At 42.6% G+C, this 17,926-nt stretch overlaps 1 protein-coding gene across 1 annotated transcript in view; it reads right to left on the reverse strand.

Moving 5' to 3' along the window:
- Positions 1–17,926, reverse strand: part of SDK1 (sidekick cell adhesion molecule 1) — a 628,797-nt gene that overhangs the window by 156,403 nt on the left and 454,468 nt on the right. The window contains exon 15 of the mRNA XM_029911274.1: positions 9,773–9,909. Within this exon, the coding sequence (XP_029767134.1) occupies positions 9,773–9,909 (137 nt within the window). The remainder of the gene's footprint in view (positions 1–9,772; positions 9,910–17,926) is intronic.

Consider the following 17,926-nt stretch of genomic DNA (forward strand, 5'->3'; position numbering starts at 1 on the left):
CTCCATTCACTTGTGAGTAATGTGGGCTGTTAGTAATATGATCAATCATATTTAGTTTGGAATGATTTAAATTATGCTGCACTGAATTGTAGTCCATTGTGTGTCACTAGTTGTTCTGGAATACCAAAGTGAGCAAAAGTGCACTTGAACTTAATAACACTGCATCATGCTTGGTCTTTCAAGTTAATTATTTCCATGCATTTGGAAAATAGACCAGTACAATCAGGTAATGATGTCTTCTGAATTAGCATAAATCTGGAGCTAGTTTCTTCCAAAGTCTGTCTGGTAGAAGTGTTTGTACACTACATCGTTCAGCATTGTCTCTAGTTTATTTGTACTGGAACTCCTTTCAAAAGTCCAATATCTTCAAATCCTCTGTCGAGTTCTTCCACCTTTTTCACTAGGCCCATCATGGCTATCATGCCTAAGAAGGTTGTTGGTCTTTGATAGGATTACCATATGTCTGGGTTTTCCTGGATGCAGCCTCTTTTTTTGAGCCTCCTTTCTCTGTTCAGGTGACTTTTCAAATATCAGGAAATGTCTGGGGTTTTTGCAGAGCAGACAAGTGGCTGCTCAGAAAGAGCCCTGATTGGTCCACTTCCTAATTGGTCCCTCCCCTCCACCTGCAGCTAATTGGTCCATTCCTCCGAAAGCCAAGGCTGAATCCCACCCACCCAGGTCCCACCTCCCAGCCCTGGGGAGGAGGTCCCACAGAGAGGTGCTGACTGACGGCTGTCACTGCTTGCACCAGCTGCCCTCACACCATGATAGGAAGCCACACCTGTGAGGACCCCCACCACAGGTTCTCCCTCTAGCACCCACAACTGTACCCCATATGCCATCCCTCCCTTCCGGCAATGTCCTCCTTTTGGGAATCTGAAATATGGTAACTCTAGTCTTTGATCACATGCACTCTGAATGCAAAGCTATTGTTTCTGTGGTGAACTGACCCATGCAGTTCAAAATACCTCCAGGACAAGTCAGAACTGTCAGGTAACTTCAGCTCCAGAAGTGGGGTGGGGTTGAAGGTTATTATAAGTCCCTTCAGAGATAACTCTGACATCTACTCCTGAGTCAATTTTAAAGTCTTTCTATGAATATTAAGTTTCACTCTCTAGACAGGCTCTGTCATTACTAAGGCTACGATTTTTTCAGAGGTTGCGGAAGTCACAAAATCTGACTTCCAGCAACCTCCGTGACTTCAGCCTGCAACAGCTGTGAGGTACAGGGCCCCCCCCCCCCCCACACAGAGCTCCTGGCTACCACAGGTGTTGGGGGGACCCCAGAGCTCCGAGCCCACCACGGCTGGTAGGGGACCCTGGAGCTTTGAGCAGGCCCCCGCAGCTGCCTACCCACTGCAGGGCCATGTGGGGACCCCACAGCTGAACTCCCCATTTTGTCATGGATATTTTTAGTAAAAGTCATGGACAGGTCACTGGCGTCCATGAATTTTTCTTTATTGCCTGTGACCTGTCCATGACTTTTACTAAAAATATCCATGACAAAATCTTAGCATTAGTCATCACACATAATAGATCCACAGAAATAAAGGCTCTTCATTGTCTGTAATATGAAGCTCCTTGATTGTTTTAGTGTGGCAAACAGCTGCAAAATATCCATATTTTGCACATTTATTACACCTTGCACCTTTGGCTGGACATGCCTCATCTCATGGGACATGATTTTCCACATTTTGTACATTTTGGGTGTAAGGCTTTGGTGTTTGACTGGAATTTGTCCCTAGTAGCCTGGAGTTCTTTTCCCTTGCCTCAGGGTTCTTATGGTAATGACTTGTAGCAATCATGCTGCATCTGTTAATAGCATCCAAGATAGTTTATTATTTTCAAGTTTGATAAGTTGCTCTTGGTTTTGCTGTCTCACCAGCTCAGACTGCTTTGCTATTTGAATAGCTGTGTACAGTTAAGTCTATTTTAAATAGCACCTGCTGTGACAAATTTTTATCTTTTAACCCACTAACAAGCCTGTCTCTGATATTTTCATGTTTTTCAGTTCCAAAATCAGTTTTCAGCCAATGCATGCAGAGCGCCTAAAAAAATATTCAACGTTTTCCCCTGGTCCTTAAAATCTCTGATGAAAACATGCTCCTTCATAAACCACTTGTTTCTGAGACAAAGTTTGCATCAAACATAGCCAGAACGCTTCATAATCATCTTTGTGAGGGTCTTCAGTAAAGGCAAAGGATTTAAAGATATGCTCTTCCTGCTTCCCAATAGCATAAATTCTTCATTTTCCTTATAGAGTTTTGTAGCAACTGATAATCATGCAAAATACTGCTTCCCGTCTGTCCATTGTGAAGGTTTGTCAAAGCTGAAACTCTCTGAGGCATTGAAGAGTGGCATGTTGATGAGATCCTTTGTTGCTTTTTTCCAGTCTGCAACCTCTGTTGCTTTTGTTCCTTCTGTTTTCCTCTGGCACTAGTTTACTTCTGACACCACATCATGTATTTCTTGTACATGGTAGGTTGCAGGGCTGCTACTAGCTGGTCATGCTTCTGTACTAGATATGAAGTGGCCACAGAGCTTTCTTCTCAGAGGGACATACCAGCTGTTCACTAAAAGTTCCTTTAATGCTCTGCCAGGTATGGCTGAGGGTAGCTTAAATAATGTGTATTACAGTGCCACCTAGTGGCTGAACATATATACAGTTTAGCATTCTATTACATAGCATGGTGTCATATATTCTCCCCCAAGTCATGACTGGGGCAGTCAAAAAGAGGCGACATTTGGTTCTTGTCAGTGGATTTAAAGACTTGTTCAGTTTTTAACAATACCAGCTGTTTTCACATTCCACGCTTAAAATTACAAACATTTCTGAAAACTACTGAGGACCTAGCCAGAGATTTTGGCAACATATCTGTGCATATGGTTCAGAACTGCACTGCAGTCCCTAACAGATCACCTAGATGAAGCCATATACTGCCTGCAAATGAAGATGAGATGTCCCAAATGTGTTAAATGTCACCAACATACAAATCACTAATTCAGTGCTTTGCTGGCTGGTTCTTTAACAAGTTAAAACCCTCTCAGGCTTGATGCCAGTTGGGCTATAAAGGCTGCATCTTTTAATTATTCAAAATATATTTATTATAGTAATAGCTTTCTGAGAGCAAAGTCGTCTTAATGTGACTCCTGACACAGCAAGTCATAGGAATCCTGGATAGATACCTGCAGAACAGTAGATTTCTCACACCAGTTGGGGTTTGTTTGGCAAAGGCTTGCTAACAGTGATCTTGACTACAAGAGCTCAATAGCAATCTACATTATGAGAATATGCTTACCCATATTTACTATAAAACCATAGGCTAAGTTTTCTCTTTGCACTCTTTACTTTGCCTTTCATAGAACTTCTCCTATGACCGTGGCCAAACAACTGTTCACCTCACTACACCCAAGTGCACAATGAAAATTAATGGGAAGCAGGAGTTAAGGTATGGCTGACTTTAGTAAGTTCCCTGAAGCCGCTTAATCAAGAAAATGGAAAAGCACACACAAACAAGAATACTGAATGCCCTTAAATGAGCTAATCCGCGCTGGTCCATTTCCTGGAACAATTCAGTTTCATTTGTTTACTGCTAGTGTAAACACCACTTGAGAGTGCTTAACCCAAACAGTTCGATCTAGTGAACAGTTTGATTCAACAACGGGGCCTATTAATCTCCTCAGCACCTTGGGGCTCTGCTCTGTTTATATACTGCATCTGTAGAATACTTTATTTATTCTTTTTCCTCTCCTGGTGGAAGATAAAAGATCTGGCAGGAAGAGAGATTAAACTGAAAACTAATATAAACGAACCCTATTCATCTCCTGGGCACTCTGATTTGTACAGGAAAAGTGGTTTGGGGAGGATTTGCTTGCTCATGGAGCAGCGGATACAGCAGGTTTGCAGAGTATCTTTAAAATTTAAATAGCAAGTCTTCTCTTGACAATCAATAAACTAAACCCTTTGAAAGGCTGCCCTTCCAGCTTAAATGCACAACCAAAACAGAATTACAAAGAAACTTGTTTCACCATGTAGAAGAACAATTTTGACATAGGAAACCTTCAATAAAAATTTCAACATCCACTTTCCTTTCCTTCAGGGATTACTGTCAGTCTCCTGACCCAGAAAGCCTGGAGAAGTTCCACGATGACAAAAGACTTGCCAGGTCAATCTATTAAATAAACCTCCATTATATTGAGCAGACAGTGCTAATCTTTCATTTAACTTAAGCTGCTCGGAACATACTCTGGGTTCCGCTCACTCGGTCTTCCAATTTAATTGCTGTTGGCTGAAAAAGTTTCTCATTTAGTTATCAATCTGCTCAAACATGCTGGCTATTTTGAATTAGTGCTGTCTTACCTTTTTTCAAATTAAGCTGCATGAAAATAAGAAAGTAACTCTATACTTGACAGGTCAAGAAATCAAATGGTAAAGAACTTCTGTTTTGATTGTCAAAGAATTTCTCTTTTGGAGGCTCTTATTTGACACCAGTGACATTCCTTCCTAAGACAAGTGACTCACCAAGAGGAATTTCTTCTACACATTTGAAGTCTGCCTGCTGTTCTTAGGGGATATCAACTGAGTTGAAAGCAGGGCCGGCTCTAGGCACCAGCAAAACAAGCTGGTGCTTGGGGCGGCACATTTTTAGGGGCAGCATGGCCGGCGCCAGAATGCTGCCCCTAAAAATGTGCCCCGGCCGCCCTAGCTCACCTCTGCTGCTGCTGCTGCTCGCGCGCCGCTGCTCCCTCTCCCTCCCAGGCTCTCAAACCTGGGAGGGAGGGGGAGACTCCGAGCGGCCGCAGCGCGGGCGCCGCTTCTCCCCCTCCCTCTCAGGCTTGAGAGCCTGGGGGGAGGAGGCAGGGAAGGGACAGAGTTGAGGCGGGGCTGGGGGTGGGGTAATTAAAAAACGGGGTGGGGGGGCGGCCAAAATTGTTTTCGCTTTGGGCAGCAAAAATCCTAGAGCCGGCCCTGGTTGAAAGACTTCCTAACTCAAGATGGATGTCCTATTCCTTCCTGTTTGTTGATATAGAACCATTGTTTTCTTAGCAGAAAGCTGTTTTCCATAGCTCTGGAATATATTTCAGATGCCTCCCCTTTCCAAGATGCTATCGTATAGCCTGCACTACTGGAAAGTGCTGAAGTTTCTCTTGTCTCCCCAAATACATCTGTGTTCATAACAATTTGAGAATGTGAAATATTCAAGTTCAAGGCTTCCAACAGTCTGCAGGAATCCAATAGGGTCCAATTATTCAAATGTAATTTTAGGGATTTCATTTGGTCTGAGATCACCATCCTCTAAGGCAGGGGTGGGCAAACTTTTTGGCCCGAGGGCCACATCTGGGAATAGAAACTTGTATGGTGGGCCATGAATGCTCAAAAAATTGGGGTTGGGGTGCAGGAGGGGATGAGGGCTTTAGTTGGGGGTGTGTGCTCCGGGGTGGGGCCAGAAATGAGTTCAGGGTGCAGGAGGGGGCTCTGGGCTTGGGGGGAGTGGGATGCGGGGAGGGGGTTGAGGGCTCCGGGGTGGGGCTGAGGATGAGGAGTTTGGGGTCTAGGAGGGTGCTCCAGGCTGGGATCAGGGCTGGGGCAGGCAGCTGGGACGCGAGGAGAGGCTCGGGCGGCACTTATTTCAAGCAGCTCCTGGAAGCAGCGGCATGTCCCTTCTCCGGCTCCTACGCGGAGGCGTGGCCAGGCTGCTCTGCATGCTGCCCCATCTGCAGGCACCGCCCCTGCAGCTCCCATTGGAATCGGACGGGGGCCAAGCCGCTGCTTCCAGGAACCGTGTGGAGCAGACCCCGACCCTGCACCCCAGCTGGAGCACCGGAGCAGGGCCATGCCACAGCTTCCAGGAGTTGCATGGAGCGGCCCCAGACTCCGCTCCCCAGCGGGAGCTCGAGGACCAGCTTAAAACTGCTAGCAGGCCAGATCCGGCCCACGGGCTGTAGTTTGCCCACCCCTGCTCGAAGGCCTTACAGACTACCATCCTCTAAGCCTTATGTAGAGATGAGTCTTGGTCGTAACAAATAGCCTTCAAGACATATATATTTAAGCCCTGATCCTGCAAAGGCTTATGCAACTACTTATCTTTAATCATTCGAGTAATTCTACTGAGATAGTAGAACTATACACAGACTTAATGTTAAGCGTGTGCATATTTTTTATTTTTTTTTTTAGGAGCAGGGATTTAATATGGTCCTTACCTCATTATCAAGTGGCTCTGGGTTATCCTATTATATCTCAAGGCCCAAATATTCAAGAATTCAGTAAAAGAGAAACAGGCTTTCACCTAAGTTGTGTCCAACAAAGCTCCATAGACACTTGCTCAGATAGCTACCAAGTAGAAGTAACTTTTGATTAACTCCAGAAACATTGACACCCTGGCAATAACGTGAATGGATCTCTTCAAAGATATATACAACACAGAATTCCTAGGTACACCATAGCAGTTGCTAACCATGTTATGAAGGCATACAGAATGATGCCAGTACAAATCCACAGTAAGCCACACAATCACTTGTTTGGAATGTCTATTGTGAATGTGGGTTCTTACCCTTGTATGCATGTAGTTTGAATGCTTAAGGAACATTTCCCAGAAAATGTATTTTTATGAATCAAACTATACATTTTCCCCAAATGCAACATGTTTGAGGCCCTATGACTCAAATCACCCATGGTAGTGGTCTATTGTGACTAATTAGTTTGAAAACTGCTGTATCCTGCAAGGTACATACACTTCGTTTTAAAGATTAGATGAACAAGGTGAATGAAATCAGATGCTTTTCCTGCAATCCATCTATACAAGCTGCTGCTATTCCCCCCCCAATTAAAATCAGTTGTTTACATCTCTTTACTGCACCGATACCAATGGAAAAGAACTTTCATCCATGCCAGGTGGAGCAATATGCCATTCTTCAGTGGAGCTAGTAATTAGTCCCCTGAAAGTTTCACTCATTATTTTGAGCCTTCTTCAGCTAGTTTTCTATAACAGACACCTTTATTATGTATTTGCTCACTGTATGTACTTTAAAACGTGTAATGGATGTTAAAGCTATTAGAAATGTATTCAAACCACAACAGTCAAAAGAAAAATCAACAAAATCCAGGACACATTTTGGCAACTATAACACTGCAAAATGAAATCCGTGTATTAAAATTGCACCGAATCAAGAAAGAAGACTTCTGTGCATCACTGGGAACTGAAAAGTAATAACCCCACCAATCTTCATCTATATATACCTAACATATTGTATTGCTGCTGACAGTAAAAGAGCTACAGATACAAGCAAATGAGGTCAAGGAGAGCATATGCAAAAAATCCCCAATATTTTCTGTATATGAAAAGGCACCTGTGGCCCAAAAAGAACAGGCAGAAAAAAAGTAAAGAAATTTTCTATGAAAAACGAAGAGAGAATTTGTTTACAAACATGTATGAGACAAAGCTATGTCAACAGTATAGTATCACAATTCAGCATTGATTAGGAACACTGCTGAAAAAAGACAGATGAGACACGATGCCAAGGTTACCTCAAGTAGGAAATCGGTAGGTGCCAACTAAGGCTAAACCATATACTCATCAGATGAAAATGACTCACAATCAATACATTCCGAGATTTAAAAAAAGAAATGAAATGAAGATAGTGAAGCTGTGCACTAATTAAAATCAGTGATACAAACCAAACTCGCTGCTGACATTGCTTATGGTCCTTTTGGAATCGATAGCAAATGAGTATTAATACATAAAAGGAGAGGACTGAAACAAGGGCACGGACATTCAGGAACTCAGAGTCCCCTCTGCCCTGTGTAAACAAGTGATTATGAAGTGAGAACAATAAAAGCAATGTAGATAAAACAAACAGTGAAAACAGTACAGTATAGAATGGTCCTGGAAGAGAGAGAATTTTCACTGAAGAGAAGGTACTCAGTTCATAGAACGCAAGGGAGTTGGGTTTTTTTGCAGTTATCCATCTTACTCAAGCACACATCTATGATTTGTGATGAGATTCACTTAGTGGTAGATTAAAATGCCTTCAGATAAAAATTATTGGAGCTATCTCACCGTGTGTAAGAGTTCAGAGGATCCTGTGGAGTTCTGAGATATTAGTCACATGACTTCTGTAGAACTCTCTCAGACCTTTGCTGAACTTCTTACATATTTTATAAGGTGAATTATTGTGTTTTCTAGCTGATGGTGCCTTTCAGAACACCAGACTGGAATACTGCAAGGCTACACCTGAAGGCCACTAAGAAACTTCAGCTGGTGAAGAAGGAGGCTGACCACCTAATTAGCAGGCATCACATTGCACCTGCACATGGTTCCAGCGTGTTCTAAGGAGCTCCATACTAAATAGACTGGGAATCAGCCATTAAGAATCTTCTCAAAGAGTTGCTTCCATGACAATAGCTATGAGCAGGAGCGCCGCCAGCTTTTCTGCTGCCCTAGGCGGCGGAAGGTCCCGCCCCGAAATGCCGCCCCCCACAAAGGCGGCGGAAGGTCCTGCTGCCGAAATACCGCCGTGGTCGCCGCCCCCCAAATTGTAGCGCCCTAGGCGACCGCCTAGGTCGCCTAATGGGTTGCGCCGGCCCTGGCTATGAGTAGCACTTCAAAGCTATGCTAGGATTGGATAATTGCACTCTGCCTGGTTGATGTCAAAATCATCAATTCTGAAACCTTAAGTCTGAAGATCCATACACTCCAGCCTAGAAAGTGAGTCTTAAGAGCGATCCCAACCCCAGGTTCTCCATGTGGCAAAACAAGTTGGCATTCACTAGATCTGAAATCATCACAATTTACCTTTTAGATTTGCACTAGCTAACTTTCAGATGGTAGAAAAGCAGCGCTTTTTGCTTCGCCATGGGAAATCCATTTTTTGGGCCTGCTTTTCCGCTTCTCAGGGTAGATGACACAAGAAAGTCTCGCTAAGGTAACTGATCCCCAAAACGGGAAAGAGGAGCAAAATAACTGCCCTTTGTGCACCTCACCCCTCAGCCAAATTCTAAAGAGGCATTAGCTATGTCCCTGGATAACATTGCAAACAAAGTGCCATGAAGTGGCAGCCCGCCAGGAAGAGGGAATTGTGAGGAGTGACAGTTCAGAATGGCCAGCTTTGCAACCTATGAAGCTAGGTATCCATCTAGGCACTAGCATCAATTGCCAACTTAGAGGAAGGGTGTTAAAATAGCAGAAGAGGGAAAGCAGGAGTTAACATATGAAACTGTATGTGCATTAAGGATGGGAGTCTTGAAGGCAGAGTGCATCGTTACCTCCATTTCCAGCATCTTTAGTAAGCCATTAAAATAATTATTAACATTGCCATGGAGTCTACAGGCTCCATCTGAGATTGGGGCCCTATTGCGTTAGGAGCCATATGAACACCTAGCAAGAGAGAATCCCTTTTCCAATACACAGACAAAACAGACAGAGGGTGAGAGAAAAAGTATTGCTATCCCCATTTTACAGATGGGGAACTGAGGCGTAGAAAGGTTAAGTGACTTGCTTGAGATCATACAGCAATTCACTAGCAGAGCTGGGGATGGAGTCCAGGTTTGCTGATTATTTTAATCACCTTTTTCTCTTCATAACCTTTCTGATGTGATGTTAATCTAGATTAAAACTCAGGAGTTCTTGTTCCCAGTCCTGTGCAGAAACCATACTTCTTTCTGAATATGCAAATAGTACTAATATTTTGTCACTAGCTCTGGTAAAAGCTAAGCCTGAAATGAAGGTTGAATAGTTAAGAAACACAAGAGGTTGCAATGTATTGACTCCACTTACTGTTCTCAGACAACTCTACTATATAGTAGAGAACAGGGCTGTTTCCATCAAAGGGACGCACCCAGGAAAGCATCACGCTGCGGCTGTATGAAGAATTTAGGATGGCCAGAAGATTCTGAGGGGAGTGAGGCAGCTCTCTATTTAAAAAGAAAAGAAAAGAAAAAAATGAAGGGATAAATCCCACAGAAAAATCAATCTACACTTCATTTGGCCTAATGCTTATAGAAGGTTAGACATTCATATAACATCAGACTTGTACATAAGAACAGCCATACTGAGTCAGACCAAAGGTCCATCTAGCCCAGTATTCTGTCTTCCAACTGTGGCCAATGCCAGGTGCGCCAGAGGGAATGAACAGAACATGTAATCATCAAGTGATCCATTCCCTGTCTCCCATTCCTAGCTTCTGGCAAACAGAGGTTAGGGACAACATCCCTGCTCATCCTGGCTAATAGCCATTGATGGACCTATCCTCCATGAATTTACCTAGTTCTTTTTTGAACTCTGTTATAGTCTTGGCCTTCACAACATCCTCTGACAAAGAGTTCCACAAATTGACTGTGCGTTGTGTGAAAAAATACTTCCTTTTGTTCGTTTTAAACCTGCTCCCTATTAATTTCATTTGGTGACCCCTAGTTCTTGTGTTATGAGAAGGAGTAAATAGCACTTCCTTATCTGCTTTCTGCACACTAGTCGTGATTTTAGACCTCTATCATATCCCCCCTTAGTCGTCTCTATTCCAAGCTGAAAAGTCCCAGTCTTATTAATCTCTCTTCATACGGAAGCTGTTCTATACCCCTAATCATTTTTTGTTGCCCTTTTCTGAACCTTTTTCAAGTCCAATATATCTTTTTTGAGATGGGGCAACCACATCTGCATGCAGTTTTCAAGATGTGGGTGTACCATGGATTTATATACAGGCAATATGATATTTTCTGTTTTATTATCTATCCCTTTCTTAATGATTCCCAACAATCTGTTCGCTTTTTTGATTGCTGCTGCATATTGAGTGGATGTTTTCAGAGAACTATTTACAATGACTCCAAGATCTCTTTCTTGAGTTTTAACAGCTAATTTAAACCCCATCATTTCATAGGTATAGTTGGGATTATGTTTTCCAATGTGCGTTACTTTGCATTTATCGACATTGAATTTCATCTGCCATTTTGTTGCCCAGTTACCAAGTTTTGAGAGATCCTTTTGTAGCTCTTCAGTCTGCCTGGGACTTAACTATCTTGAATAGTTTTGTATCATCTGCAAATTTTGCCACCTCACTGCTTACCCCTTTTCCCAGATCATTTGTGAATACACCTCTACCCCGATATAATGCTGTCCTCGGGAGCCAAAAAAATCTTACCGCGTTATAGGTGAAACCATGTTATATCAAACTTGCTTTGATCCGCCGGAGCACTGCTTTACCGTGTTATATCCGAATTCGTGTTATATCAGGTCGTGTTATATCGGGGTAGAGGTGTATGTTGAATAGGACTGGTCCCAGTACAGACCCCTGTGGGACACCACTATTTACCTCTCTCCATTCTGAAAACTGACCATTTATTCCTACCCTTTGTTTCCTATCTTTTAACCAGCTATTGATCCATGAGAGGACCTTCGCTCTTATCCCATGACAGCTTACTTTGTTTGAGAGACCTTGTCAAAGGCTTTCTGAAAATCTAAATACACTATATCCACTGGATTCCCCTAGTCCACATGCTTGTTGACCCCCTCAAAGAATTCTAGTAGACTTGTGAGGCATGATTTCCCTTTACAAAAATCATGTTTACTCTTCCCCAACAAATTATGTTCATCTATGTGTCTGACATATAATTACTTTACTATAATTTCAACCAGTTTGCCAGGTACTGAAGTCAGGCTTACCGGCCTGTAATTGCTGGGATCACCTCTGGAGCCCTTTTTAAAAATTGGTGTCACATTAGCTATCCTCCAGTCATTTGGCACAGAAGCTGATTTAAATGATAGGTTACAGACTACAGTTAATAGTTCTGCAATTTAACATTTGAGTTCCTTCAGAACTCTTGGGTGAATACCATCTGGTCCTGGTGATTTATTACTGCTTAGTTTATCAATTTGTTCCAAAACCTCCTCCAATGACACCTTAATCTGGGACAGTTCCTCAGATTTGTCACCTAAAAAGAATGGCTCAGGTTTGGGAATCTCCCTCACATCCTCAGCCGTGAAGACCAATGCAAAGAATTCATTTAGTTTCTCCACAATGGCCTTACTGTCCTTGGGTGTTCCTTTAGCATCTCGATCAGGGCCGGCTTTAGGCTGATTCCCCCGAACTGGGCCCCGCGCCCTAAAGAAGAGTGCCTAACTTTTTAATTTTTACTCACCCGGCGGCAGTCCGGGTCTTTGGTGGCACTTCGGCAGCGGGTCCTTCACTCGCTCCGGGTCTTCGGCGGCATTTCGGCAGCGGGTCCTTCAGTGCCACGGAAGACCCGAAGCGAGTGAAGGACCTGTTGCCGAAGTGCTGCCGAAGACCCGGACCACCGCCGGGTATTCAAATCGGGCCCCGCACTTCCTAAAGCCGGCCCTGATCTCGATCGTCCAGTGGCCCCACTGGTTGGTTAGCAGGCTTCCTGATTCTGATGTACTCAAAAAGTAACAGCCAAAAAAAAAAAAAATTGAGTCTTTGGCTAGCTGTTCCTCAAATTCTTTTTTGGCCTTCCTAATTATATTTTTACACTTCATTTGCCAGAGTTTATGCTCCTTTCTATTTTCCTCACTAGGATTTAACTTCCACTTTTAAAAGGATGCCTTTTTGCCTCTCACTGCTTCTTTTACTTTGTTTAGCCATGGTGGCACTTTTTTGGTTCTCTAGTACAACCATCTTATTATTTAGACTTCTAGCATTGATATATAAGCATTTTAAAAACTTGTCTCTTTTTCGCTATCTGCCATTACATGATGTAATTGAATGGGATTTTTTTCATTTGACTGTTTCTCATCAGATCCTACCTGTATTTTATCATCTTCCATCCTCTCCTCCTTACTAGGACATAGTGAATCTCCACTAATAGATCCTCCCCTAAGGGATGTCTCTGTCCGAACCCCATGCTCCTCCGCACCTGTTGGCTTTCCCCCAGCCCTTAGTTTAAAAACTGCCCTATGACCTTCTTAATTTTAAGTGCCAGCAATCTGGTTCCATTTTGGTTTGGGTGGAGCCCATCTGTCCTATATAAGCTCCCCCTTTCCCAAAAGTTTCCCCAGTTCCTAATGAATCTAAACCCTCCTCCCTACGCCATCGTCTCATCCACACATTGAGACCGTGCAGTTCGATAGTTGTATACGTACCAGTAGCCACTGGAAAATAAATAAAATAGATCTCTAAATTATTCACAGTTTTGTCCTGTTTCTAAAATGTAATTTATGCCGAGATTCCTATGGCTGACAGTGCAACAGCGAATGGAACTGTGACTGACTTATTGTGGAAAAAGCCAAATTCAAACTTCTTTTTTTTTTAATTGAGACAACTTGGTTAATACATTTCCCCCCCCCCCTTTTTCTTGTTTTAAAAAACCCAAGGCTATCCTAGCAATGCACAGAAGTAAAACATATAAAAAGTAAAACACACGGGAGACATTATTTAACATGGAATTTTTCATACTCATTGACACTATCCAAACAGAGTTAGTAATCAAAATTAGCATATATATTTTTAGGCTACAAAACAGCTTGATTAGCAGTGGATGAAAGCTTTTAACTGTCTTTGGTAGAATCTTTCCCTCATATTAAAGGAATTTTTGGAAGCATCCAAGCAGAAAATGTAGTGCAAATGCCTGCAGAAACTCCATGGAAATGCTAAATGAAACATTAAAAAAAAACAAAAAAAAAAACACAACCTCAATTAAAAAGTGCAATTCCTAAAAATACATGTGCCATGAAAAATATTTCATTTGGATTCACTGGCTGAAAGTGATGGAGGCTGTACAATGAGGTGCGGAAACCAAATTCTGCTGCATTCATTGAATGCTGATCTACAACACATACAAAACAGGGATAGCCATTATATTTTATAAACCTGAGTTCTATTTCTTGCTATCTCAGTCCCTAAGGGCCAAGATCTCGCGGTCAGGGAAAGCAGAAGAAGAGGGAGTGCTGGTTATCACCCATTTGATCTACCTCTCCTCCCACGGTCAGAGCTGACCGTAAATTCTTCCTCAACATCCATTATTGCTGACCCATGCCGGTCAGAGCAAAAAGCCATAATTGTACTTGACATTCTTGAATTAGCAAATGTACTCATTTATTTTCTTAATTCATTAAACTGCTGGATATTTACCGCTCTCTAAAAAGCACAACCAACTCCTTTGCCTGCACATCTAAACATACAAATGATTCCAATGCAGACCGTATCTTTAAATCAGAGCAGTGCAAACCATACTCTGAATTTCAGATTTCTTGTGGGAGGAAGAAGGTGGGTTATTTATTTTTGAATTAAACATTAAACCACATTAAGGGCCCTTTGCTGTATTTCATCCTAACCCCAGATCAACCTGTGCACCTTGGTTCAGAAAGCACATTTGCAATTAAGCTGGCAAAGGAACCTGCTGAAGGGAGGAGAGTGAAATGGCTGGTTGCGTAGCTGCTCACCGATGTCACAGCCCTCCTTCATCTATCACAAGGCCCTGTGGGAAATGAGGCCGAGATGTGCTGCAGCCACAGCCTCTTCCAGAAGAAGATGCTAGCACAGGGCATTGCATAGGAGCAGTGACTAGGGGGGGTGGGGTTGCAACAATCTCCACCCAAATAAGTGTTTTATTAAGCACTTCATAAACAATTATTTGAACGTATTAAGGATGTTGCCAGTATTTATATTGATGGGTTAATCCTGTTTCCTTGTAAATGTAGAGAGTTGCATTTAAGTTCATCTGGGGACATAAGAAGCTATATTATTGGGGAAGAGTTTGCAGGATAGCATTTTTCTTTAGGGTATGTATTGAATGATTTTACAGAGGAAAATGGACATATCCTTTTTCACTCTCAATTCTGTGGTGAAACTTGTCCAGGGACCTAAAATGGCTTTCTGACAGCTGAAAAGGAGACTGTCAAGCTTGTCTAGAGACCCATTAAGGAAGCCGTCAGGAGACTTGTTGGAGTAGTGATATATGTGATTTAATGGTCTTTTTAAGCATAAACTGAGTTTAAACATGTTTTTGCTTAGGATTTGGTTTAGTTGATGATTCTGTCAGATTCACAGCAAATGATAATGCTAATATGCGGGACAATTAGTTAGCAGCATGAAGGAAATGGGAGGTGTGCTCTGTTCCCAGAGAGCACTAACACCATGAACTGTAACTTTCATGCAATACACCTAGCACCACTAATATATCTTCCTTTAATCTTAAGGGTCTACCTTGTCTAGCAACAGATGGTGTGCACAGATTTAAGCCCCTGGGGGCGGATACAGAGTGTGTGTAAGAAACACACCTGACCAGAAATGAACATTTAAAATTAAAAAGAAATTGGAGTGGGGAAGTGTATTGCTCGCTCTCAAATGCACAAAAGTGGCGATTAACAAATATTAATTTCCCACTTTATAAAACACTTACACTTTGTACATAAGAGATGGTGGCAAAGGAGGAGGAGAGCATGCAAGGCAATGATAAATGAATCCCCCATCACAGTCATGAATATTCATGCCCCCAAAGAGTGCTGCTTTTTTCTTCTCTAAGAAATTGCTTTCCCTTGCTGCTTAAACATACTGAAAGTCATGTGCGTGCATGATAATTTTAACTGTTTTAGACTGAGAGGAACTTCCACCTAGGACTGTTCTGCCTCTAACAAACCAAGGAAGAGAACAAGACTTGGGACAATGATGTATGGGGCATGGAACAGTTGTCATCAGTCTAATTCAAGAACTGATTTTTTTCTCACTCTCCCAAGCTACAAATAGAGATATAGAGTTATAGAATATCAGGGTTAGAAGGGACCTCAGGAGGTCATCTAGTCCAACCCCCTGCTCAAAGCAGGACCAATCCCCAGACAGATTTTTACCCCAGTTCCCTAAATGGCCCCCTCAAGGATTGAACTCACAACCCTGGGTTTAGCAGGCCAATGCGCAAACCACATATGAAGATCTCACATAAGAAATATCATGAGCTCAGACCATGCACCTCTCACGCTAAGGAGTCAGGTGTGGTCACTTTTCTCCATAACTTCCACAAGAAGACTTTCTATGGTGATATAGTTTTGTATCTGCCTCATACTGTCATGTCTGAGGTTAATGAGACAGCCACTGAGGTCATCTGATGGGACTCTGACAAAGCAATTAAAATAGGGGTTATGTAAACCAGAATGAATGTGCAGTCCTGGTGATAGGGCTAGAGAATAATGTTAGAGAGTTGTAGATGATACATATTAGAAACAAATACTGTAATATTTTGAGTCAGCTCATAACTGCCAGAGGGCAACTGAAAAATTTACACAGCAAACACACAGTGTGTCTTATAAAATTAGTTAGAAGAAAACTACTTGCTAAGGGAACTAAACCAGACATGTTGTTGGAGAGATTTCTAAGAAGAATGGCCCAAGAGCAGGTAATTAGAGAGATTGTGACTGAAAAGGGGATTACTAAGGAGGCAAGGGAGATTAAACAAGCCTTCTTGTCAATTTATAAAAAAGCTTTGCTCCTAACTCATGAATGATTTCCTAAGTCAGATCCACCATACACCAGTTAAACTCTGGAGCAGGTGGCTCAGCTGATGGACCCAACAACTTGCTAGGAATTCGAGGTAGGAAATCTAACAAAACACACTGCCTTGATGGCATTGTCATAAATGTTTCTAACAGATTAAATGAAGAGCCTGTTTTCTGTTCAGAGCTTTCCCATTTGTCTCACCAAACTCCTAACACAGGAATGATTACTGTACTTCATACAGAGAACAGACAGTCAGGTGAGTGTGCCTTCTTGAAAGCCTATATCATGGCTGTATTGAGAAATTACAAGTTTGGCCAGAGTCAAATCAGACAGATTTATTTCTGATTTCATTCCTGGAGCCAACCCTGGATTTACCTCCATGGAGGTCAAATCCACAGATGACTAAGGGAGAGTTTTCTTATCTTACTCTTTCTTCTTGGTCTAAAAAAGCAAATACTTAAAAAAATTAATCATCATTATTGCTACTTTATATTCGATGGTAAATAGTTAAAAATAGTTTTCTATTTGTTTTTTTCAATTTGGATTTGTCAGTAATTTTTATATCCTGGGTAACAGCCCAATAGAGAGCTCGAAAACAACTAAAACCTTCTCCTTAGAGAGGAAGAGGCTTTCTGCCTGACTTCCTTCCTGTTCCCATGAAACTGTGAAATACACAGTGTGGTGGAGCAGAGAAACCCCTGGTTGGCCATTTGTTGAAAGAGTTACTGCTGTTGTGCCTTCTGCTTGGCCATTCATTTTAGCAACTGATTCATATCCACTGTAGCAGTGTAGGGACACGTTTGTTTGAAGTTTGTGTCTTTGGGGGCTTTTTGTGTTTTTGGTTTTTAGGCTCGATCAACTCCCTTACGCAGGGTTTAGGTCGACGTGCACCTTCTCCACCAATTCTCTAATGGCTTGCCTGGAGTAACATCCCCTGGTTGACCCTTCTACCTGCAGCTGTGGCAGGAAGCCAGCTCAGTGCGGGGAGGAAGTCTCTATTCCCTATGTTCGCTGGGTGTATCTATGATCTTCAGCCCTTTATGATCTTTGTGGCCCTACAATGTCCTTCAAGAAAATAGAGTCCAATCACTACTGGGCATTCCCCAGTTTCCTCAACAGTCTTTTCCAGTCAGGGATGCAGCACTCCTCTCTCATTGGTTGTCGTGGCTGCAGAGACTCGGAACTGCATCCTGTGTCTTCGCCAGTCAGCCCTGAGCTGAGAGTTTTCTCCTTCCCTTCCCCCTCCAGGCCTGGCATTGGCTGCAGGAATAGCAGGGTGGGGCTAGCTGGGCCTATTGGCTCCCTTTAACCTCTTCTCTGCTGGTGTGAGGTTTTCTGCTCCATCACACACAGACTGAAAAGGCAAGGGATTGCCAAGACATTAGAGGACATGGGATATGGAATCCATAGCAAATAGCTTTTTAATTAGGTGTCATTTTGATTTTTGTTACTGCACATTGTTAAGAACTACCATTATTTATCTGGTACCAAAA

The sequence above is a fragment of the Terrapene carolina genome, unplaced genomic scaffold (assembly GCF_002925995.2).
Source record: "Terrapene carolina triunguis isolate 2854851 unplaced genomic scaffold, T_m_triunguis-2.0 Scaffold93, whole genome shotgun sequence".
In the NCBI taxonomy this organism is placed as follows: domain Eukaryota; kingdom Metazoa; phylum Chordata; order Testudines; family Emydidae; genus Terrapene; species Terrapene triunguis.